General features: G+C 40.0%; 1 protein-coding gene across 8 annotated transcripts; it reads right to left on the bottom strand.

Moving 5' to 3' along the window:
• Positions 1–501: 501 nt before the first annotated feature.
• Positions 502–26,669, bottom strand: LOC137677172 (heterogeneous nuclear ribonucleoprotein K). 8 transcript variants are annotated; one of them, XM_068424427.1, is made up of 15 exons: positions 26,589–26,669; positions 23,580–23,658; positions 22,586–22,696; positions 21,436–21,492; positions 19,931–19,974; positions 18,954–19,026; positions 18,252–18,365; positions 16,970–17,098; positions 16,142–16,449; positions 15,738–15,792; positions 5,015–5,065; positions 3,101–3,122; positions 2,944–3,026; positions 2,319–2,488; positions 502–1,533 (listed from the first exon to the last, which is right to left on the bottom strand). In XM_068424427.1, the coding sequence occupies exons 2-15, from the start codon at positions 23,625–23,627 to the stop codon at positions 1,500–1,502; spliced, it is 1,299 nt and encodes a 432-aa protein (XP_068280528.1). In that variant the 5' UTR covers positions 23,628–23,658; positions 26,589–26,669; the 3' UTR covers positions 502–1,499. The 8 variants fall into 8 exon arrangements, with proteins under 8 accessions (XP_068280528.1, XP_068280531.1, XP_068280533.1 ...); XM_068424430.1 differs by lacking the exon at positions 26,589–26,669 and adding an exon at positions 26,274–26,403 and having other exon boundaries at positions 22,586–22,683; positions 23,579–23,658; XM_068424432.1 differs by lacking the exon at positions 26,589–26,669 and adding an exon at positions 26,274–26,403 and having other exon boundaries at positions 502–1,472; positions 22,586–22,683; positions 23,579–23,658.

Genomic DNA, 26,669 nt, shown 5'->3' with positions numbered 1-26,669 from the left:
TGAAAGAATCCACTTAATCTGGATCAATCACATTGAGATTTACAAAATTCTTTTTCATTTTTAAAATTATTTTTATTTAGGAAGTGAAATTAAAATTTGTAAACTATAAATACAAATGCCAAGGTATTACATGAAATATCCAGAGGTACTGTATCTTTAATTTCTCAACAAATATTTCCTATGGAATTCAACAAACAACAGGGAAACGAAACAAGTTTGTTCTGTATACAATGAAAATCAAGTTAGATACTGCCAATTTGTCAATTCATAAAAGTTTCTACCTGACACAAATGAAAGCTCTGAAAACTACAATTCATTCATTAATGATACACCAACTGCTATTTTTAACATTGTTACTTGCATTAAGCAAGCTGTCTAGAACCAGGTGCATTTAACCCACTGTTAACTCAGTGGCATCACTTGTCTGCGGCAAGCTCTGTTCGGTTGCTGGCTGGCCTGAGGCTATTCGCACCCCAGGGCCATTGAGCACTGACACCAATGTGAGGATGCAACAAATGGCATTTATTTAACTGCGCAACAGCCTTATATAGTCGTCTTGTCCCGTACGAACTCGCACGATACTTGCACTTCCTGCTCCTTTCGCCACGCCTACCTTCCGTTACAGCCCGAGATTTTCCGGTCGCCGTACCCTAATCACAAACTTTTAAAATATTTTATTTATATACTGTCACCAATATATATATATATGTACTGCAAAGAGGGCCAAAAACTTGCAAAAAAAGGTCAAATTTCACACAATGTTTGCATTAATATTTTTGTACTTTTTTCCCCAAATAGCAAAGCTGAGCCACTGTTTTCACACTGTTTCTTTAATTTGCCAAAAACACATAACTCCATCTATATCAAAGAAGCAGAAGAGCAAGCTTAACAGCACCTTTCATTTATGCATTTTCTTGTGGGGGGAAAAAAGGGTGTATCCATTTTAGACATTACCTTATGTATATAAAAAAATTACCACCAAGAATAGGTTCACTAAGTTTATTTAAAAATCGTAAAATATATCTTAAAAAAGAGCATTACATTCTGCACACTGCTCTCAAAGGATGCCAGGGACATGTGGACAACCAGTCTTCTCCCCCCTTCAAAAAAAAAAAAAAAAGAAAAAAATCACAGTGTACATAAAGCAGGGTGTTCACAACAGTTACAGAAAAACCATTAGAGTTTACCACCAACAATGAACAAAAATAAAATCCACTCTCTGCTGCTGTTTCAAAATTTCAGCATTAGTCTTGTGCAGCCTTTCCCTCCCCCAAATATTTTTAATGAACTAAAACATTACATCTGGTGAACAGCAGATTCTACCACACCTCAAATGCAGAACACCTATGAAGCAGAGGAATGTTGGCTTTTTAAACAGAAGCAGATTTAAAAAAAAAAAAAAAAAAAAAAAGTGCAGGACTCCTTCAGTTCTTCACTAGTCTTAGAAAAACTTTCCAGAATACTGCTTCACACTATAAAAAAGAAAAAATAATCTTGCATTAGAATCCTTCAACATCTGCATACTGCTTCACACTATAAAAGAAAAAGAAAAAAGCATGTATTAGAATGATTGACCATACATCTTGCATCAATATTCACAATGGCATTCTTAAAGATCAAACTACAAATTCCCAATACATTTAAAAGTAAATAATTTTAAAAGATTAATGGCTAATAATTATAGGCATATAATTATTTTAAGCACGTTTAAATATTAGTAATCTAAAGCCAAACATTCAACTTAAACATTAACAAATGCTATGATAGCCAACATGTTATTAAAGCAAAAGCAAGCAAACTAAGTCCGAAACTGTTAATATTTGGCAGAAGAGAAAATAATGCCAGCAAGGTGTGAAATGCTGCATAACAGCACCAATTGATTTCAACTTGTCCTGTAGAGGCATGGTCTGTGCCATATGGCAGACTGTGATTTGTTGTCAGTTAAGTTATCTAAAAACAACAAAATCACTAGTCTTCCACACAGAACTAGACCAACATCCACTGAAATCTTCTATATTTTCTACAGGTTCTATGTAATTTATTACAAGTAGGCTTTTTGCAGCAATTTTCACCAGAGAAATGAAAGGACTGCTTGGTTAAGGTGTCTTCCATCAAGATTAGTTTTGAGGGAATCTTCATTTTAGTTAGAATAGAGAAAAGAAGATAATCAAGGCAGAACTACCACTGGAGAAGTTAGGTTCAATAGTTACTTAAATCCCGACTTCTAAAAACTATATTGCAGAGAAGAGCAGCTTTAGAATATAGTAGGACAGTCAGTTTAAAATTGACAGTAAGGACAGCATTAAGCTTCAACTTGCCTGTTCTGCAGTAAATACTGAGCATTTTGTATCTGGTCCTGTGTTCCTGTAATAGTTATTATTCGATCTTCTGAGCCTTCTAGTGGTTCATCAATTTTGATTGAAGCTCCTGACTCATGACGTATTTGTTTGATTCTCTGGCCTCCCTTTCCAATAATAGATCCTGCCAACTAGGGGAGAAAATAAAGTATTCATTTCTTGATATAACTTTCTCTGCAAAAACACAGTACTGTTCAAGTAGCTTCCATCAATTTAGTTTTAAGAGTTGCAATGGAAGCTTACTCTTTTACTGCCTCAAAACATCCTCTGTAACATTTATTATATAAACACAGGTGGGATAAAGTTGGAAGAATCAGATGCTTGCTTGTAAAAACAAGTTATGTAGACCATCTCTATTACTGAATATTAACAATTAAAAAAATAGTTCAGTGCATCTCTAAAGTGAAGACAAAACAAACATCCTTAAGAATAAACTTTTGGTGATTTAGAAACACTTGCTTTATATTAAAAGTACTTGTCAAGCATCTCAAATACTTTTGATTTACTTACATAGTCCGAGAAAAGGCTAACTTTCTATTTATTTATTTATTTAAACACAAGTGGAAAGCAAGTTAGCTTCACTTACATCTTTAGGAATCGTTACTTGTGTTGTGATGATAGGTCCACCAAGATCTCCATATGAACCACGGCCCCCTGTGTAAGAATAGTCTGATTTAAACGTATGCATCAAGCCTCTTACTGACTAAATGTAGTGCATGTCAAAGTTCTCTATAAAAACTTACCATATCCAGAGCCACCCTCAAACTATAAGAAAAAGAGAAAGAAAACCCTTAAATAGCAAATAGCCATGATTCATTAACATGTTTTTCTCTCAAGTATCATACTGTTAACTTTGAGCCTATTTTATGTAAAAATCCTAACCCACAACCTTAATCTAAATGTCATTAAAGGCAAACTGAGGAAGAGGGCAGACCAGGAACAAAGGGGGGGGGGATGGGAATATCTCATGAGAACCTCTTAGCTTGCTCTGTTAAAGCCTCGAAGAATAAGTCATCAAGATCCAACCATACCAGTTTACCAAGCAACCTTATCAATTCAGCTGGTAAACAGCTCTTGATGCTGATCTACTCCTGACCCTTGGACTAAACTAACATTCAAATCAAAAGATCAGAGTTCAGCCTTATTACTACTACCTATACAGCTCAGGAGAAATTAAAGTCTCAGTTTGGGACAAGATGTTTACCCGGTAACTGTCAACACTCCTTCTCCATCTATATCTTGAGGAAAAAACAAGTCAACTCTAATAACTTTATAATTGGTCTCTCCATTCAGACTATGCTACAATCCTTTGTATCTTAGAAGGGACAATCATGACATTAATTACTGCTGTTCTGCTAAAACTACCATATACCAAATCCAAATCACTGCAATGCAGCACTCCTGACTGCTTTTATTTTCAGGATTTGTAGACTGGTACTTGATATTAAGTGCTTAATTTGATCTAATGCCTTCTAAATGCACAAACACCCATTTTAATATCTTCCTGTAGAAGCAGAGAATAGATGTGCACGCTTCTCTAGAATTCAACTTTTATCACCGAACTACAGAAAAACAGGAATTTGTGTGAATTACTTGTTTGCAGAAGTTGTAACGCAACAACTTTTTCCAAAAAACTATTTACCTGCTAACTTTTTGGAGCCACATCAAAATGGAAGCTATTCAGAAAAAAATTGTTCAGCTGAACATCTGTTTCTAAGCAACCTGTGTTGTGTAATCACGTCGCTTAGCAATACAGATCATAATACAACATAATAGAGCTTGTAGTGGGTTGCAAAATACAAAAGAATGAAGGACACTGCTTAGAACTTAATTCAGAGGCTGATCAGAGCTGCATATTCCACACACGTACTCTTCCACCTATTTCTGCTGATATTTTGCACAGGGAATCCCTTTTTTGGGCTAACTTGTTTTAATAAACAATCCTTTTCTTGATCCTTTCTGCTGCTTCTCCTCCCCAGATTACAAGACAGCAAATGAATTTAACAGCAGATGAGTAATTATAACTGCAGTGTTTATGTAAGCTAGGAACTAACATTTAATATTTGACAGCACTTTGCCATCTTCTAGACAGTATAAACACTCGCTAATACCCTTTGAACTTTCCTTCCTAAACCCCCTAAGAGTAAGAAGTTTGATAAACACAAATCAAATGGAATACTTTCAAATATATGGATAGGTAATGCATAATAGTTTATCCACCACTATAAGTAAAGATTTATTTTTAACATTCCTTGTTTGAAACAGGAGAAAACACATAATGAAGTTAACATAAAACATATTCCTAAATAGATGCACCTACAGGGTGTTGAAAAGCAAGAGTTACAGTGAAAGTTACAACTTAGAACACTAAAATAGGGTACAGAAGAGGCAATACAACATAAAGGCTTCTCTCTTTTGGCTCTGCTGCTGCATACTTCCATTGTGGAATGTTAACTGCCTGTATAGGATTCACTGTTCAGGACATAAACTGCCAATAACCTGAGTTAGGAGGACAGCTTTAGGGATTTTTCAATAGGTGCAAGCTGTCACTGACTACATTCAATCTCAAGAAATTCCAGTTATCACTTAACCAATTCAAATTATTTTCTCAAAAATCAACTATTAAACCAGTCAAATAGAAGCATGAGCACACTCACCAACTCTGGTGGCTGCATGTCATCACAGGCATCTACATGACACTGCATCATCTTCCAGGCACAACACAATAGGAGGAAAATAGGAAATGAATCCAAATTAAGTCCATGTCATGGAGGCTTATAGTTAACTTGGCAAGCAAATGCATACATACCAATATAGAAACATTTTTCTGCACTACTTAAACTACTACAAAGACTCAAAAGTACATGATATAGACCAGTTACAAGGTTCACTCCCTTTTACTTTCATTGCAAGGGAACTGTAACTGGTCACACTTCTTTCTTCCTTGTTTCTGTGGTGTGAACAGATTTTCCTCTTACAAAGAATGTCAGACAGCTAAGGGGAGAGCAAAGCTCGAACAGTTTGTTTGGTTTTTAAACACCTTTGAATACTAAAACTGTACTATATACTAAAAGATGTTACTCTCGGATACCAAAACCTTCTATTTCTCTCATGCATAAAAAAAAAACCCCAACCAACCAACCAACCAAAAAAAAAAAACAGAAAAGGCATTTAATAAAACAACTAACTGTCATTGATATATCTATGTCAACAGCAGGTCAAGCAGGAAGGATATTGCTTCTCATATTTTATTAATTCATTTCCATATACCTCATATAGCCAACAGCTAAACTAACAATCTACTACTGCATAATTATATTGGAAATCCAATTACTTTTTTTTCCCCAACGTTTGTTGTAGAATTCTGAAGGACAGAAATGCTATATATCACGTTTAAAGAAAAAAAAAAAAACAAAACAACAAATTTACTATTAAGGCAAAGGCCTTTGCAGGGTTAAAACGTGCAACAAAACATGAATAGCACATTAAAATATAAACGCTCATTTAAAAACAGTTCCTAAAATACTAGGTGCAGGATAACTTAAGATGCATAACAATTTTCTTCTCTACAGACTCATTTGTGCTAGCTGCTACTGGTAACCAATGGAAATGAAATCGAAACCAAATGAAACTGACTGGATAAGACAAAGCGCATAGTATTAATAAGAATTTATTGACTTTTACATCTAATGAAAGAATATGCATGTGTCCTGGTTTGGCCTAAACCAGGCCGATTTTCCTTTCAGTGATTTTTTACTTTCAGCTAAGTCTCCTCTAAGTAACTGCACTTTCTGAAACTAACTACATGTTTTGCAGACAGTGTCTGCTTCCAGGACTGATAACGCTCGAAGTTTGTAGTTATCGCTGAGGCACCGGTAGGGATGTTGTGCAGTAAGGCTCTTGCTGTACTTAGTCTTAGAGAAACCAAGGTCACTGCTGAATTCCTCACTGCTTACAAGTGAAAAGCCGAAGGGGGGTCGCAGCTGCAGGGGGGAGCAGACAGGGCAGGTGACCCAAAATTGACCAACGAGGGTATTCCATCCCATACACGTCATTCTCGGTATAAAGCGGGGGAATCACGAGGGTCTCGCCCCTCTTGCTCTTTCTGCTATGGCCGGTGTCCAAGGAGGACTCCGACTGTTTTTCCTGCTGCCCCCGATCCCGATCCGTGCATCCCTGAATCCAGCTCTCGACCGTCGCTAGGCCCAGCCTGGGCCTTCCCGGAGCCTGCCCTGCAGTGCCGGTGGTGACGTTGCCGACATCGGGGGAGCTCGATCTTGGTTTTGTATATATATTTGTATATATTTGATTATTCCAATATTATTATTACACTCTTTTTCATTATTATAGTTTATTAAAACTGTTTTAACTTTCCAACCCGGAAGTCTCTCTCCCTTTTCCCTTTCCCTTTCCCTTCTGGTGGGGGGGGAGGGTTAACAGAGAGCGTCTGCTGCAGGTTTAATCGCCAGCCCAGCTTTAAACCGTGACAGATTTATTGGCGCCCAACGTGGGGCACGAGAGAAGCTCCGACAGGTTCCTCTGATAAGTCGAATCCCGGCTCTGGTGGGAGGAGACCCGGAGAGCTCAGCTGAGAGAGTATCAGATTTCTTCCTTTGAGATTTACAAGGGGTTGGAAATTAAAACAGATAGCGAAGATGCTGATGTCATTTTTGAACGCTGTGTTATCTCATCTCTTTATAAAGCCTTTTACAGAGTTAAGTGTAATGATACCTTACTTGCCGTATGCGCTGTTTGTTACTGTTTATGTGCAGTTTATCACTGCTGGGCACTGGTCAATGTGCATTGTTTTGTTATGGCGTTTCATACTGATTTATGTCGTGATAAACTGGGCTGTTACTATTCTGACCGCGGTAGCAGCGATTTTATCTGCGGACTCCGGGCGTCCTTTAGCTGATTGTGTTAATGATTACACTTCCAATTTTACTTTGGGAAATAGTACCTTCTCCTTTTCTGCCAAGCTGATTCCTCTAGATTTTGTGAAATTAGGATGGTGCTGTCTAGGTGGCATGTTTTTATTTTCGGTTGTCCTGAATGTGTTTCTGATGTGGGATAAGATTAAATATCGGTGCAGGGACAGTTGTAGGTGTTGTGCAGCTACCTCAGATCCTACAGCGTGTGCTGCTGCTACAGCCACTAAATCTACTGAAACCTCGGCAGCCTGTACCACAGCTGCTACACCCCCCAAGATGGCCACTGCAGCTACTCAGACTCTAACGAGTCTCAGCACTCCCATGACAGCCACTGCATCTACTCAGACCCCAGCATCTAACGAATCTGTACCAATTGCTCCTGTAACCAGGAAGAAATACCAAAAGAAATCAGCTCGTGAAGAGAAGGATGATGACTCAGAGCCTTCTAAGGCAGAGCCATCACATGACCCAGGTGAGGGCCCTTCTCAGGCAGAGTCAGGGCCTGACACAGATGGGGGTTTCCTTGATCGTCCTTTTAAAGCAGACCCATCACAGAAGAAAGGTCCTTCTAAAGCAGAACTATCACAGGAGGAGGACTCGGATGTAGAGATAACCTACCACTCCTTATCCCTGAAGGACCTGAGAAATATAAGGAAAGATTTCAGCCGTTATGATGGTGAGCCAATTATTACCTGGCTGCTCCGATGCTGGGATAATGGGGCAGATAGCATGCAATTAGATGGCAGAGAAGCCAGACAGTTGGGATCCCTGTCCAGAGATGGTGGTATTGATAAGGCGCTCGCAAGAAAGTCAAACACTGTCAGTCTCTGGAGGTGACTCTTGTCAGCTGTAAAGAGCAGGTATCCCTATAAAGATGATGTTATGAGCCACCTGAGCAAATGGACCACTATAGAAAAAGGTATTAACTACCTTAGAGAACTAGCTGTGCAAGAGATCATTTATAGACACCCACGGGACATTGTAGATCCTGTAGATCCTGATGAAGTGGAATGCAACCGATCCATGTTCCGGAAGGTTGTGAAGAATGCTCCACCGACATACACCCATACATTGTCAATATTAGTCTGGGGAGAAGATGCTATGGCACGTTCTACTGTGGGTGAAATGGCTAACTGTATGCAACAATATGAAGATAGTATTTCTTCCCCACTGCAGACCCGCATCTCAGCTGTGGAAAAACTAAGGAAAACAAGGATTCATTTAAACAACTGTCAGACAAACTGTCCAGGATCGAGAATAAACTTGACTCTCTACCTACACAGGCCCGCGTTGCAGCTGTTAGGAGAAAACGCTCTCCTACAGCACCAGCTCAAAGGAAACAGAACACATCACGAGGTATCCTGTGGTTTGCCCTGCGTGGTTATGGGGAAGACATGAACAGATGGCATGGACAACCTACCAGTACCCTACAGGCACGTAGTTGAGTACGTGAGTTGCAAGCTAAAAGAAATACCAGAGAGAATTTTCCTAGGAGGATGGCTGCTCCAGTTACCAGTGAGCAGGACCCCAGTCAGGGTAGATGGGCCTCAAATTCCTTTTTCCCAAGTGTGAATAGGAGAAATGAAGGTCCAGTCCCTGTGAGCAGCACGAATCCATTTCTTGATTAGGGGGGCCCTGCCTCCAGCCAGGTGGAGGAAAGGGACAACAGAGTTTATTGGACTGTGTGGATTCGATGGCCTGGCACATCAAAACCACAAAGGTATCGAGCCTTGGTAGACACTGGTGCACAGTGCACCCTAATGCCATCGGATCATAAAGGGGCAGAATCTATCAGTATTTCAGGAGTAACAGGAGGATCTCAAGTGTTATCTGTATTGGAGGCCGAAGTGAGCCTAACTAAAAATGAATGGAAAAAGCACCCCATTGTGACTGGCCCAGATGCTCCGTGCATCCTTGGCATAGATTACCTCAAGAGAGGGTATTTTAAGGACCCAAAAGGATATAGATGGGCCTTTGGTATAGCAGCTGTAGAGACTGAGGACATTAAACAGCTGTCTACCTTGCCTGGCCTCTCAGAAGATCCTTCTGTTGTGGGGTTGCTGAAGGTTGAAGAACAACAGGTGCCAATTGCTATTACCACGGTGCACCGACGACAATATCGCACCAATCGAGACTCCCTGATCCCCATTCATAAACTGATTAGACAATTAGAAAATCAAGGAGTGATTGGCAAGACTCGCTCACCCTTTAATAGTCCTATATGGCCAGTGCGAAAGTCTGATGGAGAATGGAGATTAACTGTGGACTATCGTGGCCTAAATGAAGTTACGCCACCTCTGAGTGCTGCTGTGCCAGACATGCTAGAACTTCAATACGAACTAGAGTCAAAGGCAGCCAAGTGGTATGCCACCATAGACATAGCTAATGCATTTTTCTCTATTCCTTTGGCACCAAAGTGCAGGCCACAGTTTGCTTTTACCTGGAGAGGTATCCAGTACACCTGGAATCGACTGCCCCAGGGGTGGAAACACAGTCCTACTATTTGCCATGGACTGATCCAGACTGCACTAGAAGAGGGTGGAGCTCCAGAACATTTGCAATACATTGATGACATCATTGTGTGGGGTGATACAGCAGCAGAAGTTTTTGACAAAGGGGAGAAAATAATCCAAATTCTTCTGAAAGCTGGTTTTGCCATAAAAAGAGGCAAGGTCAAGGGACCTGCCCGGGAGATCCAGTTTTTAGGGATTAAATGGCAAGATGGGCGTCGCCAGATCCCGATAGAGGTGATCAACAAAATAACAGCTATGTCCCCACCAACTAACAAAAAGGAAACACAAGCCTTCTTAGGCGTTGTGGGTTTCTGGAGAATGCATATTCCAGATTACAGCCAGATTGTACGCCCTCTTTATCAAGTGACCAGAAAGAAGAATGATTTTCAGTGGGGCCCTGAACAACAACAGGCCTTTGAACAGATTAAACAAGAGATTGTGCATGCAGTAGCCCTTGGACCAGTCCGTACGGGACAAGATGTTAAAAATGTGCTCTACACCTCAGCTGGGGACAATGGTCCTACCTGGAGCCTCTGGCAGAAAGTGCCAGGGGAGACTCGAGGTCGACCCCTAGGATTTTGGAGTCGAGGATACAAGGGCTCCGAGGCCAATTACACCCCAACTGAAAAAGAGATACTGGCAGCATATGAAGGAGTTAGAGCTGCTTCAGAGGTAATTGGTACTGAAGCACAGCTCCTCCTGGCACCCCGATTACCTGTACTGGAATGGATGTTTAAGGGTAAGGTTCCTACTACTCATCATGCAACTGATGCTACATGGAGTAAATGGATTGCATTAATTACACAGAGGGCTCGAATAGGAAACCCTAATCGCCCAGGAATCTTAGAAGTGATCATGGACTGGCCAGAAGGCAAAGACTTCAGAATGCCACCAGAAAAGGAGGTGACACGTGCTGAAGAAGCCCCACCATATAATGAACTACCAGAGGATGAGAAGCAGTATGCCCTGTTCACCGATGGATCCTCCCGTCTTGTAGGAAAGCATCGGACGTGGAAAGCTGCTGTATGGAGTCCCATACGACGAGTCACAGAAGCCACAGAAGGACAAGGTGAATCAAGTCAATTTGCAGAGGTAAAAGCCATCCAGCTGGCTTTAGACATTGCTGAACGAGAAAAGTGGCCAAGGCTGTATCTTTATACTGACTCATGGATGGTGGCAAATGCCTTGTGGGGGTGGTTAAAGCAGTGGAAGCGAAGCAACTGGCAGCGTAAAGGTAAACCTATTTGGGCTGCTGAACTGTGGCAAGATATTGCTACTCGGCTAGAGAAACTAGTCGTGAAGGTACGTCATGTAGATGCTCACGTACCTAAAAGTCGGGCAACTGAGGAACATCGAAACAACCAACAAGCGGATCAGGCTGCTAAAGTGTTCCAAATAGACTTGGACTGGGAACATAAAGGTGAACTATTTTTAGCTCGGTGGGCTCATGACACTTCAGGTCATCAAGGAAGAGATGCAACATACAGATGGGCTCGTGACCGAGGGGTGGACTTAACCATGGACTCTATTGCACAGGTTATCCATGATTGTGAAACATGCGCCACAATTAAGCAAGCCAAACGGTTAAAATCTTTGTGGTATGGGGGGCGGTGGTTGAAATATAAATATGGGGAGGCCTAGCAAATTGACTACATCACACTCCCTCAAACCCGCCAGGGTAAACGCTATGTGCTTACCATGGTGGAGGCGACCACCGGATGGCTGGAAACATACTCTGTGCCCCATGCCACTGCCCGGAACACTATTCTGGGCCTTGAAAAGCAAATCTTGTGGCGACATGGCACGCCAGAGAGAATTGAGTCAGACAATGGGACTCATTTCAAAAATAGTCTCATAGACAACTGGGCCAAAGAGCATGGCATCGAATGGGTATATCACATCCCCTATCATGCACCAGCATCTGGGAAAATTGAACGGTATAATGGGCTGTTAAAAACTACCCTAAAAGCAATGGGGGGTGGAACCTTTAAAAACGGGGATAAGCATTTGGCACAAGCTACCTGGCTAGTCAACACCAGAGGATCTATCAACCGAGCTGGCCCTGCTCAGTCAGACCTTCTACATACAGTAGAAGGGGATAAAGTCCCTGTGGTGCATGAAAGGAATCTGTTGGGAAAAACTGTCTGGGTTCTTCCTGCTACGGGCAAAGGTAAACCCATTCATGGGATTGCTTTTGCTCAAGGACCTGGATGTACTTGGTGGGTGATGCTGCAGGATGGTGGAGTCCGATGTGTCCCTGAAGGTGATCTGATCTTGGGTGAGAATACTTAATTCTGAACTGCATGATGTTAATTGCTGCATAATACTAACAGTGTTCATAAGTGTTTTTCAGGTTAAGACAGTGGTGACAAGACCAGAGCTAGCTGCAAGTGGCGTCCAGTAACCTCCTCGAGACTGACATCTTTAACCTGCAACCCGTGGGCACAAACTGTGACAAAGCTCATACCATCTCTCCTGCCCTGAGAGACTCCTAGCCAGATGGAAACCCACAATCCTGAACTAAATGAACTTGACGAACTTTTTTTTTTCCTGTATAGAAATGAATCATAAACTAATGTTATCTGTATATATTTTAAAATGAAAAGTTAGTGGTGATCTGAGTATGACGTGAATGGTATGGAATAAGGGGTGGAATGTCCTGGTTTGGCCTAAACCAGGCCGATTTTCCTTTCAGTGATTTTTTACTTTCAGCTAAGTCTCCTCTAAGTAACTGCACTTTCTGAAACTAACTACATGTTTTGCAGACAGTGTCTGCTTCCAGGACTGATAACGCTCGAAGTTTGTAGTTATCGCTGAGGCACCGGTAGGGATGTTGTGCAGTAAGGCTCTTGCTGTACTTTTTCTTAGAGAAACCAAGGTCACTGCTGAATTCCTCACTGCTTACAAGTGAAAAGCCGAAGGGGGGTCGCAGCTGCAGGGGGGAGCAGACAGGGCAGGTGACCCAAAATTGACCAACGAGGGTATTCCATCCCATACACGTCATTCTCAGTATAAAGCGGGGGAATCACGAGGGTCTCGCCCCTCTTGCTCTTTCTGCTATGGCCGGTGTCCAAGGAGGACTCCGACTGTTTTTCCTGCTGCCCCCGATCCCGATCCGTGCATCCCTGAATCCAGCTCTCGACCGTCGCTAGGCCCAGCCTGGGCCTTCCCGGAGCCTGCCCTGCAGTGCTGATGGTGACGTTGCCGACATCGGGGGAGCTCGATCTTGGTTTTGTATATATATTTGTATATATTTGATTATTCCAATATTATTATTATACTTTTTTTCATTATTATAGGTTTATTAAAACTGTTTTAACTTTCCAACCCGTAAGTCTCTCTCCCTTTTCCCTTTCCCTTCTGGTGGGGGGGGAGGGTTAACAGAGAGCGTCTGCTGCAGGTTTAATCGCCAGCCCAGCTTTAAACCGTGACAGCATGCAGTCCTAACTGATGGCAAATCCTTATTGTATCTTTCCCTTATTTTTAAGGGATTAGCCCAGAAGAGTGAAATTTTGTTAATTGCTTTTAGTATTTATATAGATAAATAAGATGTGTCAAACATCTTTCCTTCACTGATTTTTTTTTACATGCTCCTTAATGTCAAATCTCTTAAACATGAAGTACCTTTAATATTTTTTAGTGTATGTACCTTTATTGAAGTGCTTATACCCATACATATATATGTTAAGAAATATCAAGAAGTAGGAATCATTTGAATGAACAAAACCAGATTAGACATCTGAACATACACTCCACTTTTAAACAGACATTCTGATTTAGTTCTCAATTAACTCCAATTTAAAAATACTTTGAAAGCATTAGGATTGACTATTAAAAAAAAAAAGGGGGGGATTAAATGGCTTTATATGCACTTCTCCACCTTTTTTTTTTCCCCGGTATGTTTTTGTGCATTTGTATATCTAAAGCACCCATTGGGACGGGGGTGTTAAAAAAGAAATAGTGGAAACACGCATTCATGTTTTCTCAGCTATCAAAATAGCAGTTATGGCCCATAGGCATTTGATTTGGAGTAGTTACAGCCTAAAATATATACCTCTGTAATAAGAGAAACAATGCATGTATGTCTTTCAGTGAAATGCCTCAGAATAGAGATTATATATATGTATATAAAAAAATCCAAATTATTTTTTTCCTTCCATCTTAGAATTTACAAGGCTGTCAGTATTGTCACATCTCAGAAAATTCAAGTTTCACCATCCAGTCTTGCTTCACCATCTTACAAGTCTTGAACTACTGAATTTTTCCACTTTTAGCGGAGAACTGGCAGAAAATGAGGATTTCTGTAGATTCAACCTCTCCAAGATGTTGGTCTGAAAAGAGAATCTATTCTTGCCTTTTAATGTATTTATGTAAAATGGCATTCCTGCTCTCTGAAAGTAGCCTTTCCCATGCATTACTTCACAAACCACAACGATGTTGGTTTACTCTAGTTTAAATGTTTTACTAGAGAATTGTTTCTATATTAAATGCATAGTAGCTCAAGACGACCTTATATTTCTTGCATGACACTTCCAGCTTCAGCCTTGCAATACATGGAAAGACTTCTCATCTGCTTATACAATTAAGGATACTGGGATTATGGCTAGCTAAAACTAGAAATTAAATACAATCTGTGTCAGAAAGCAGTCCTCATTGTAGGCAGGCTATGAAACTCTGGCATAAAGCAGCCAAAGCCATGAGCAGCTCCACTGTGAAGAGGAAATAAAATTGTTTTTCAGGACATGGAAAATGAGCAGAGATGACTCCCACTTATTTGTAGAAACTCATGTCAAGAAAGCCAAGGTAAACCTGATCAAAGTCAGACTAAATAGAGTTAAATAGGGTTTTTTTCTATTCTAAATGGAATGGAACAGAACTAGAACACACTATTGCCCAAGCTGAAGATTGTGCTCAACCATATACCCAAGGAAGGGCAGGCTGGTCTGTTTATATGCCCTGACACTGGTTTTACCAGCTGCAAATATGAAAACACAAAAATTGAGTTTTGAAAATATAAGTATACAAATAAGGGACCTTAGAGGTATAGTTCACAATTCCTCTAGTTTCTTAAGATCCAGAGTAGCATAGACAACTTGGTGGTTTTGGTGTTGTTTTTTTTGGGGGGGTGGGGTTTGTTTTTTGTTTGGTTGGTTTTGGTAATTTTAAGTACAAGTCTTTCCTTTCAATATTTCTGCTAGGCTTCTGGTGCTCCAATTTTGACATTCGTGTAATATGTACTTCCGGTCTGTATTACTGGAAGTAATTTGCCTCTTCCTCCCAGAAGGAGGTAACGTGTAAATCTCATTTAGGTAGCCCATTTCATAGCTCCTCTCCATTTCTTTCTCTTCCATTCATTTAAAAGAAAAGGAAAAGAAAAAAAATCTTGTCTAACCTGTCATCTTAAGGAATGTGTCAAACAGAACCAGAGGAGGGGGAAAAAAAAAAAAAAAAAAATAAAAAAAAAGAGATTGTTACCACAGAGATTTACCTCCCAGATGCCTATGATTTCTCTTCCCAGGAAAGAGGATACAATAGTAAATGACTACTGACATGCTGCTTTCTTGATCTGAAAAGCCTCCCAATTCCTATTTCTGTCATCCTGATTAAAAAGTCTAAAAGAAGGTTCATGTAATAAAACCTGCAGGAACTGTGCTCTACCAACTTTCTATTCCATTGTTGATGGCAGGTAGGGAAAACAACCAACCAACAAACAAACAAAAACACCCCACAAACCAAAACCACACAGCAGATCACACCCCAAATAGTCGTGTTCTCAGGGGGACCATTTGTTTGGCCAAAACGTTTTGGTGATATCAAAGTTTATCAGAAGCACACATGCCCCACACTTAAATGTATGTATTCAAGAACAGTTTCCTCAGATATTCAAAGTGCTAACTGCATTTACTAAACAAAACAATATGAATTTTAACTCCTACCATTCCATCATAACGGTCTCCAGGTCTACCCCTTCGGTCATAAGACATAAGATCTCTAAAATGAGAAAAAACAGCAGCACATGGACTCATGTTATAAACTAGTTTATATAGTCTAATTCAAATTTTCATGATTTGCACACAACTATGAATTTCTGAATACTTTAGTCAAGTTCTGAATGACATAAAATAAAGTTATAGAACTACTGACTATAGTCCTGATAGACTGCTACATTGCAGAAATAATTAAATTCAAATACTTTTTGAAATTCTCTGGTGCAATGCACACTCAGTCCTGCATAATCACTACCAATACGGAGTGTGAAACAAGTCCTGGAAACATGAACACAGTTCAGCAAATTTTATTCAACTTGAGTTTTGTACAATGCATTTATGCAACAGCTTACCCGCCACGAGGAGGGGGTGGAGGAGGAAGAGGAAGATTACGAGCTCTGCTGCCACCTCTGCCACCACGACCTGGCGGAGGTGGTGGAGGTCCTCTGCGAGGGCTCATATCATCATAATCTCTTCTTGATGGAGGCATAGGTCGTCCACCACGACCAGGAGGCATTCGATCAAAGCCTCCTCTTCCACGCATTGGAAAGCCTACTGGACGTCCCCTTCTATCATCAAACATCATTGTGAAGCCACCATAGTCATATGTTTCATCATAGAAATTGGGATCATAAGGCTGGGCCCGTCCTTTAATTGGAGACTAATACATACACAAAAAAAACAAAACAAAAACAAAAACACCACCACCCCTCCCCCCTGGTTAGCACTGTTACAATTATTATATTTCATTAAATTACTATATTAAATGTATAAATATGAATGTATACATTCTGAATATGTTCTTCATTTTATAATGCTGATAAGAGGCAGGGATCGTGATATGCTTCCTGAGAACTTAACTATGATAGAGAAACTGCTGTTATTGATGGCACGTACATTTGTCTCACTTCCTCCCCAATTTAAAATTTCTTATTTTACTGATATGTAAAGCATGACTAACAGTCCATTGGTACCAAAAATTGCTTCCCTCTCCCATAAGGTACACCTCAATTCTAGAAAACAGAAATAATTTCAAAGGGTGCTAGCAGTCCAACACTTATTTTGTTACCGGAGAAGAGGCACCGAATTCAAAATAGACATGGAAAGATATAATTTTCCATCCAAATCATCCTGACTTTCATTATTCTTTCATTGATATTAATAAGTTTAAGACACATTACCTCAGAGATAAGATCCAAGATAATCTTGATACATTCCACAACCCTATCAGGTTTTCCACCAATAAGCACCACTCTATCAGTGGAATGAGGACAACATTCTTGGAAGAGCTTAATGGTGGTCTGAGTGTTCTGTTGAAAAGAAAAAAACAAAATCTTCAAGTAGAAGTATTTTAAACAATTTTATAAACTTATTGAAAACAAAATGGGTAAGACACACACTAAAACATTTTTAAAGAAACAATCAAACCAGACCATTAAACTTCCAGTCATTTTAAGTGAATGCTTGCTTCCGAGTTCTTACAACAAATTTAATCTTAGGATATATTTTTAAGACCTGCAATTACATCAGTTTGTATGAAATGCTAGTGAAGAGGAAAAAAGTTCGATTTTTAAAATCTTTCAATTATGGCTCATCTACAAAGTCATTTAATAAAATATTAGCAAAAGGACCACATATCCATTATAAGATTACAGATTATATAAAACTTCATATGTCATAAAAACATGCTTTGGATGCAAGACAGCAATGTTGCCAGGATTATGTCTAGTCATCTTGCCTTCCTCAGTCCACATAAATAGTAGCTTATGCCTAAACTGACCTGGAACTGCCTTTGACACAATGCCAGGAAAGGACAGAAAACAACACTCTAGATTCAGAGACCACTAGCTTTTTAGAACGAAACCTCATTCCTTCACAAAGGAAATGGCGGTCTTCAAGGAAGCGGAACTTAAAAAATGAAAAACCACTCCCAATCCACCCAAAACCAAACAAAAAACCCCAACCACCAACCCCCCCCAACATAAAAACAAAACCCCCAACAAAAAGACCCAAAAACCCACCCCATACTACCTTTTTATAGCAATATTCAAACATCTATTAAATTATCATTGTTAGAGTTTATGGAGATGCATCCACGCAAAACCATTTTCCATGTCCAACACCAATATAGTCTATTCAGCAGTTCATTCCAGAAGGAGAGATGAATGGCATTTTAATTTTAAAAAGTATCCTTTATTTATAAAGATTACTCCACTGCTAATATGATTAAAAGCTTTATAAGAAGTCCTAGGCTCTATCACCAACAGCCACTTTATTTCTGACTTTTTTGCAATAAAGTTGTAATAAGTAACTTGGATTGATCTCAGAACACAGAAATCATGTATGAAATATGTTCTGAAGGAATTATTGCACAGATGATGCTTACACTCACTGTTTATGAACACAAAGAACTAATTTGTTTCTAGAATAACAGCAGAATCTGAAAAGAATAGGAAACAGTACCTCTCTGAGTTCTTTGATTTTAGCACCCTTGACACCAATAATTCCTCCTGCTAGACTTTGGTGAATTAGAAGTCTTAATTCACAGTCAAAATCGCTACCTTTGTAGTGTTGATACTGTAAATAAGATGCATACAATGAAAGAATAAAATATTAGGTGAAAAAAAAAAAATGAAAAATCAAAATAATAATTTTGGTTTTTTGTTAAGGTTTTTCTCCAAACACCATGGTATGACTTAATTTACTGCTGAACTGTAATGCTGTATTTGCTACGATAGAATCACATCTATTTAAGTACTTTTCCTCACTATGAGGGATGTCAAATTAGTTTTCCTTATTTCTTTTATTATTATCGTATAAAATTTTAAGATATCGAGCATCCCAACACATTTGCTTACAAAGCCAAGGCAGGATGGAAATTACAATACAGCTACTTCAAAATGGGGACTAAACAAGTCAGGAGACAGGTGCTTTGAAGGGGAGTAGGCTGTTCCAAATATTAATTTTCTAGGAAGAGATTGTCTCTGTCCTCTACCAAAAAAAACCCCGCCAACGCGTAATTTGAGAGCTATAGGCCTCCTTTCAAAAAAGGCTGGGTTTTATTTTCTAATTTAACATATTAGAAATAGCATGCAATCATCTAGAATTATCTTGTTTTAAAATCTAAATTTATACCTCTGAAGAAGAAAAAACTAAGAGACATACCTCTTCTAAAGTAGGGATAATCTTCTTCAAGATTTCTCCAATTGTCTCTGTATCTGCACTTATACTCAAGATGCTGTTAGATGCCATAGTGTCAGAAAATATGGAGAAGGTGGAAAAGTAGTAGAAGTAATTTTAGTATTCATAATCATACACAAAATTCTAACAAGATTGACTACACAGAAGAACTTACAATTAATACTCCCCATTTAAAGCAAACTTGTTCACTGGATTTACAACACATGCATCTTTGTTTATGCCCAATATATATGCATGATGAATTTAAGACTAGGTAGGTCTTGCAGAGAGCGCGAGCAAGTGAGAGCTTTTGGAAGGGCTCAGATTAAGTGGGCAAGAAATCAATGCAGAACTGAAAGAAGTGAATATTCATGTTCCCCACCACCACTCATTTAGTATGCCCTCGCCATCACATTGGTAAAACTGGTACACCTTCTTGTAGAAAAAGTGGGGATATGCAAGTGGTCAACATTATATCTGGAGTAAGGTTGAGAGACTGGTTAGAAATTAGATTACTAATAGGCTCTGCAAAAAAAGGAATATAAATACAAGGAAAAAAACCCCAAACAAACAAAAACATAACACAAATGAGAAGTGAAGGAAAGTGAATTAGAGTTAATATTTCATCAGAAATAATTATGAACAGACAATGTTTGGGGGAGCAAGGTGGGCCACAAAGACAGAGCAAGAGACTCTTGAAACAATTTGATTTATAATGCAGTGAATATGCAACACTTGAAGCTGTGCTCCTTCCATTGAAATAAAATTAGTGGATTGTTTGGGTGGCCAACTCACGTAAAAGTTCAGTGACAAAAAGACTTAATGGGGAAAATAAGACAGAAAACTTTAAAAAACAATACATGGTCTATAAGGGGATACTATTTAATTATATAAAAGGCAGGTAATAAAATACATTTCTCTCTTTCTAATCAGGCAGTGAGGCATAAACTGTTGGGACATACCGCTCGGGGCCACTGCTGTCTGGGACTGAAACACTTGCATTGTACTGCATTGGTCATTGGCGTTCGTGGATGTTGGCATTGGGCATGGGTATTCAATCAGAAGTTGTCAAGTATGGTACCCGTTTGGCAACGAGCACATTTTTGGGCATAGCCAACCAGGGTTTTCACATGGGCGTTCAGGGGCGGATGGGCCAACGTCATGGTGGGCAACGCAGGGGTAAGTCGATCCAGTACATGGGTAACGGAGATATATGGCCAAAAAACAAGGAGAGGGAAGAGGGGGAAAAGCAATAAATTTTAATTTAATACAAACTATACTCATTACTCTCAGTTAATGAAACAAACTTAAGTTGTTCTGAAGACTAACACAATAATGGATTGCTACATCGACTGTGGCTTAACAGTATGGATCTTAATGAGTTACTTTATCTGACCAAACTACTTTTTACTTTTAACATAATGATGTTTCAGTAGCAGGCTGGCTCATGAATGTAGACACAAAAACTGTTGAGATCCATTATTACTGAAACCTTGGGCAAGTTGGGAAAGTTAGTATTCCAGACCAATTAAATTACTGGACTTAGGTGATGTATTTATTTACTTAAAACAAATAAACAAAAACACTAGCTGCCAAAGTTAGCAAGTGTATGTATGATTCCTGACCATTTCAGCTTAATCCTGAATTCTAGTTGCTACAGTTTGTGAACTTAGGTGGAACTGATTCTATAATGATATATTAGCAAATATTGTGTTGAACAGACTTGCTTGAAAAAATTGCTGAAATTGTAGCTGATGCTAAGTACAGGAGTGTAAACAAATGGAATTTAAGAAGCATTGCCAAGTTTTATAAATACATAACATTTATACTGAACATGTGTCTAATCACAAGAGTCAACCCACTATAAAATATGAATAGGTAAATAAGTCATGACCATTTCAAAATGCTTCCAAGTAACAGAATAAAATGTTTCTTTACTGTTCTATACCCATATTTAAATCATGCAACCTTAACATGAATGTTTTTGTGCTTTATGTCCAAGCTGTTAAAGTAAGAATAGATGGACCATTATGTTTGTTTTTTCTTTTAAAGGAAGTTAAAGAATTCATCTATCACTGGATTAAGCCAGCCACCTGCAATAGTTTTCAATAGTACTATAATTGATTCACACATATGGGAAATGGTACAGTTAAAGGTTTTAAGTTTTGCCAATATTTCTAAACAAAGATGTTAACTCATTTGAAGTGTGTAATTTAGAGGAACCCTGTTTGAAAGCATAGAGGTTTAATATAAACCTCTCCTCCCACATAACTCAAGCTGGGTTTTAATTACAACACAAACTGAAAAACTAAAAGTTCTCTCCTTTAACAATCATAAATGGCTTATAATTAGATTATTGTTGTCTAGATTTGAATTTCTCAATTTCTAGAAATGCATGCGATCAAGTTTTCAATGGAGTGCTCTGAAAGAATTGGTGTTAAATTAATTCAAACTCATATATACTCACATCTGTACGAAGTGCCTTAATATTTTTGCCACCTTTTCCAATCACTGCTCCAGCATTCTGGAAAACAGTTTTCAGAAGTTATGTTATGCTAATACAGCACAGACTACATTTTTGAACTGAAGACCAAGAACAATATATCTATTTCTGCATTACCTTGTGGGATGCATTTAGGGGTGGGGCTTGTTTTGGTTTTGAAAGGTTCAAATTAAATCAAAACATAAACTGACATGGTTTTACCATGTGAAAAAGGTCAAAACGGCTCTTACCACTGAACTTTGGAAAGAGATAAAAATACTCAATAATATTATTTCCATTTCAAATTTTGCTAAAATCAACAGGAATGAACTCAGATATTCAAGAGGGGCAATTGTAAAATGACATTTTTACCAGGCTATTTCAAGAACTACATGCAAAATTATTGCTTTTATTATGCAGTTCATACATGATGCTAACAGCACCACAAACATTTTGCAGCACTCCATGTAACTTGACTATTCATCAGAAATGCCGTGCTGAGTTAAGGTAACATTCCCCTGCCCCAACACAAAAAACTGCGTTACTTCAGACAGCGCAAACTTCTGTAATGACTGGAAACATTAAAGGAGGTTCATAAATAGCAATTTTACTGTGACAATTTATACTAGTCAATGAAGCAATTGCAATCCCTGAAACATTACTCCCATATTTCCTCCTGTTGATACATAGAGATTTACTAAATCTGGGAAAATTACTAAAATCCTGAAGAAGTCCTCATATTTATTTTACAATCATAAGCTGATCATTCTCTAAACTGCTTGCTTTCTAAACACTAATACACAGTCATTCCAGTGGAAACAATTATGTTCTACTCAAAAATAAGAGAAGTGGCTTATAATTTCTATTGCTTTATTTTTTCAATGAGTATATTTTTTTTAAATCAGAAAAGTCCCACAGATCATTAAAGACTCTTCCTTGAAAAAATTTATTGAAGATAATACCACTGCAATACACTTCTACTATCATTCATGCACACTTACAAATATTCCTAATAAGTTATTTTATATTAAATAAAGCACACATTCTTTCTAAACATACACCACAACATACACTCTGTCACCACTGTCTTAAGCAATGGTATAAGCAGGAACATATCGATATTGAAAAAGCATACTTTGCTTTGAAGCAAGATGCGTAATTCAACCATCTCATCTGTATTCCGAGATCTTTTGAAGGCCTGTTCTTCTTCCATATCTTCTGCAGGACGTTTGCCTGTAGACAGGTCCATGGGGGGAAAACACAAACATCTTTTTAACTTTCAAAGTCACAATAAAATTGTACATCAAGCTTATCCACTGTATTCCTAATGAAGCATTCCTTCCTATTAGTCCAACACTAACTTCTGACATCTGCCCTGAGTATCTATAACACAGAAACAGGTTTTTACTTCATCAGCCTACATATCAATTAATTATTGAAGATTCATTCCAAATCTATGAACTACAGCTGAAATAAGAATTTTGCAAACTTAGTGAAAAAATTACAACATGTTGTTTAAAACAGTGCTGCATCACCTACCTAGTATTTTGTTTACAACTGGGAAAACCTTAAAGCCCAAAAGATCAAAAGTAGTTTGTCCAATACTGAAATACCAGTGAAACAATAGGAAAGCAGTATTTCAAAGAGCTTTGAAAAACTGGCATGAATCAACTCAATGCTAATGCCCTAACTCTTCTTCACTAGTTATGTCCAAAAAGTTTTTTGTTTAGCTAATATTTATAGATATTTCACATATATACATTCCTTCAAAGTAACAACTGCAATAAATAAAATACAGTAATAGATATGCCTGACAGTATTTTTACATGATCACACTGTCCAGACAAATACTGAGTATTTAGCTATCAATTATTTTCAAATCCTTAGTTATAACTTTTAGTTACTTATGCCATGTCTAAAATACTCCCAAAGAAAAATTACGTATTCATGATACAAAAACCATGTAAAACCATATGGGACACTTAAAAATTAAAAGATGAAATGCAAAAATGCTGCCAATACAAACATTTGATACAGTTAAAGCATTCCAAAATAGTTAGAAACACTGAGACTTAAAAAGGTTCTTTCCCCTCCAAACAAAATAAAATAGCCTTTTAAAAAAAATTACCATTTGTCTCTGTGTTGGTAAAGGTCTCCTCCTGTTGTTCAGTCTCCATTACCTTTTATTCTTAGGTATGCAGATAAAACCTGTTGCAGAATAAAAAAAAACGCTCGTACATCTATTTTGTGGAACACCCTCTTCCCCCCCCAAAAAAAAACCAAACCAAACTGTACATCATACTAAAGGGAAAAACAAAAAGAGATGCCCGCTTTTAGAACTTATCAGTTTTATATACGCTTGCAGAGCAAAACTCAAGTGTTCTGAGTGTGATCAAAACCCAACAGCCTACTGCTTCAGAAGCCTATGAAAACAGCATAGATCAGCCTCTGTTCACTTACAGGTCTGATTCTCACTACAACTAAAAATGGGGGTTTGACCTGTGTTTTTGCTGCAAAGCTTTTCTTTATAAATGAGAAAACATAACAAGGCCAAACACATCACTAAGAGGAGAAATAATAATCAAGTCTGTAAACTTATACGTAAACAATTACACTCTGAATGATTCTGGACTTGCTCAATTTTCAAGCATTTGCTAGTTTTAAGCAATCATATTTACTGATAATGATTTTCAGATATTTAAAGTGAACAATTATCCGGTTCCTATTTTTAGTATGTTACATAATACATATCTTGAATTTCCTTTTTAAGAGACACTGTATCAATCTGCTTATTGTTTAGTTCTAAACAATTTAGACTAAAAAGTTGTTATAATCACCAGCATTAATTTTGTAAGTTCTCTATCAACTTACTATCAGGCATTCTATCATGCCTTCCATTCAATATAACAGATGAACAAAAGAAATTACACACAAGCCCCACTAGAAAAATTCTGTTAAAAATACCACACTGTAGTTATATATAACCTCTGCATACATGCACGAAGAATCTCAAAAACAGCTGAACTTTTTTGACTTTGTGAAAGAGGTACCTCTTTCAACATCTATTTTTGTTAAGTCCACATGAGAATACTTGTAAAATACATTAGAAGCCCAGGCAGAACAATTTTGCACCTTATTCTCTTAAAAAATTAATTTGTACAGATAACAGCCAAAGAATGCTATTTTTCCCCCCTGGATTTTATTGCTCAACTTCCATCACCTGAACAAACGGTTGACACTTATGTATCCACGAAGAAAAAGTGAAGTACGTTTAACTTTTTGAAACATCCTTTCAATCATCTGTTAATTTGTAAGTTACCTTGTTTGTGCAGGCTAACAGCAAGCACTACCGGTAGGCGTGCACTCTCTTACAGCCGCTGCTAAGAGACCGCCTTCCCAGCACATGCTAGTATTTCCAGGCCCCTAATTTGAGCTAATGGAAAAGAGCCGCTAAAAGAATAGCCAAGTCTCAAACAGACGTTGCCAGAGCACGGGGGGGGGGGGCGGGCGGGAAGAGAAATTTCACCAGGTTCAAATGGCTAGCCCTTCCAGACCCTGTTCTATTCTATTCCAGACCCTATTCTATTTGCGACCCTCCAAAAAATTTAGAGCTGCGGGGGTACGAAGTATAATAGTGTTCAGGACAAGGTGCTCTCAATTAGTTACTGTGCTCTGTTGTGTAAATCGAGTTTGCGGGATTGACTAACGCAATACTTTTAGAAAACATCGAAAGGATAAAGCGGACACAGACATAAGTAGATGGCTAGGAGATGCCGGCGCGTCTTTACCCCAATCCCGGACACCTCCCCTTCCGCAGCCCATGCGCAAGCCGCGCCACGGTTTGCTCGGGCACAGCCAACCCACCCGCCGCCGCAGAGCGCTCGGAAGCCCAGCTCGCTCCCTGGGCGGCGGGGGGGGGGGAAGGCGGCGTTACATAACCCCCGCAGCCCGAGACCCACCTCCACGGTGGCGGGGACCAGCAGAAATGGCGGCCGCTGTAATGGCGCCTACCCACTGCTAGGCGGAGCCGGGAGCCGAAAAACCACCACCACGCGGTCACAAGATTTCCCCCGCTCTGCCCAGGGAGACACAAAGGAGGCATTCGGCGGCCCTCACCCGAGCTCAGGCGGGGCCGACTAAGCGCAACGGCCCCGCCACGAGAACTCTGCCATCACCACGATCGCCCCTAAAGAAAGTAGGCCCTGCTGCAGAGCGCTTCCCAAACGGTTTGGCACGGCCGCTTCCTCACAGGCCGCAGCTGAAAGCGCCCTCCCTCTTCTTCCTCTCTGCCCGCCATAATTCCCAAAAACTCACCCCGTGCAGTTACCCAGGGTAGGCGCAGGAAGGCGGCAGCAGCCGCTCCCCTAACCTTAGGGCGCACCCGCTAGTGCAGCCTGTCTCCTGGGCTCGCCACTCTGGGAGCCGCACCGGTTGGGCCGCCGTGCCCGCACTAAGGTCGCCGAGGTGCGACAGCTGCCGGCAGAGACACAGATCACCCTTTCTGCCCTTCCCTCAGGACCGATGGGCTCCCTTGGGCCCGCAGGTTGCACCAAGCCACTCCATATTAGCTAAGGAGAAGTTACTCCCAGCCCCCTTCTTCTCCACGCAGCAGTCCCCGGACCTACACAATTCTGCCACCCCGCCAGCGGGGAAGAGCGTTGTCCCTGCGGGAGCCCACTAAAATCCTGGGGTCCGGCGGCGACTCAGGCCTCCCACGTTACTGTGTCACACAGCAGCGTCGAGAGAGGCGCAATCAACAGCTCCACTTCCCTCAGCCCAGCTTAGTCCACCCCCCCAGCGCGCGCGCAACACCCCCTCCTCACCTTCACCCAGCTACACGGGCGAACCGCGCTTCGTACCCACCACGTATGAGAGGAAAAGGTGAGCAGCTCCCACCACCAACACACACATCCACCAGCACCGCCAGGCAACTGGCCCAGCCACCTCCTCTCCTCCCCCCGTGGGAACCCACTGCGGCCTCGTTGGGTAAGGCAGCTGTCCATCAGGGCAGGGATGGCCTCTATAGTTCGCCCCGCCCTCCGTATGGACCACGGCGAGACAGGCCTGGGTGTCATAAGGAGAGGAGCGCGATCCACCCTGCACCGCCGCGGTGTGCCTAGGTTGTTTGTTTGTTTTACCTGCCTGACAGGAGCTACGAGAAGAGCGACAACAACAGTGGAGACAATGGAAGGCGGTAAAGGAGAGCGAGAGGGACCTCA

The sequence above is a fragment of the Nyctibius grandis genome (genome assembly GCF_013368605.1).
Source record: "Nyctibius grandis isolate bNycGra1 chromosome W unlocalized genomic scaffold, bNycGra1.pri SUPER_W_unloc_2, whole genome shotgun sequence".
In the NCBI taxonomy this organism is placed as follows: Eukaryota; Metazoa; Chordata; class Aves; order Nyctibiiformes; family Nyctibiidae; genus Nyctibius; species Nyctibius grandis.
Note: the sequence above shows the minus strand (reverse complement) of the source record. Positions and strands in the feature narration are given on the sequence as shown.

Coding starts and splice junctions, on each gene's coding strand:
- LOC137677172 (XM_068424427.1), bottom strand. CDS start 23,627: ATGGAGACTGAACAACAGGAGGAGACCTTTACCAACACAGAGACAAAT. Junction 19,027..19,930: donor GACAGCAGTGGCCCCGAGCG/GTATGTCCCAAC, acceptor GGCATCTAACAG/CATCTTGAGTATAAGTGCAG. Junction 1,534..2,318: donor CAGTATTTACTGCAGAACAG/GCAAGTTGAAGC, acceptor TTTCTTTTATAG/TGTGAAGCAGTATGCAGATG.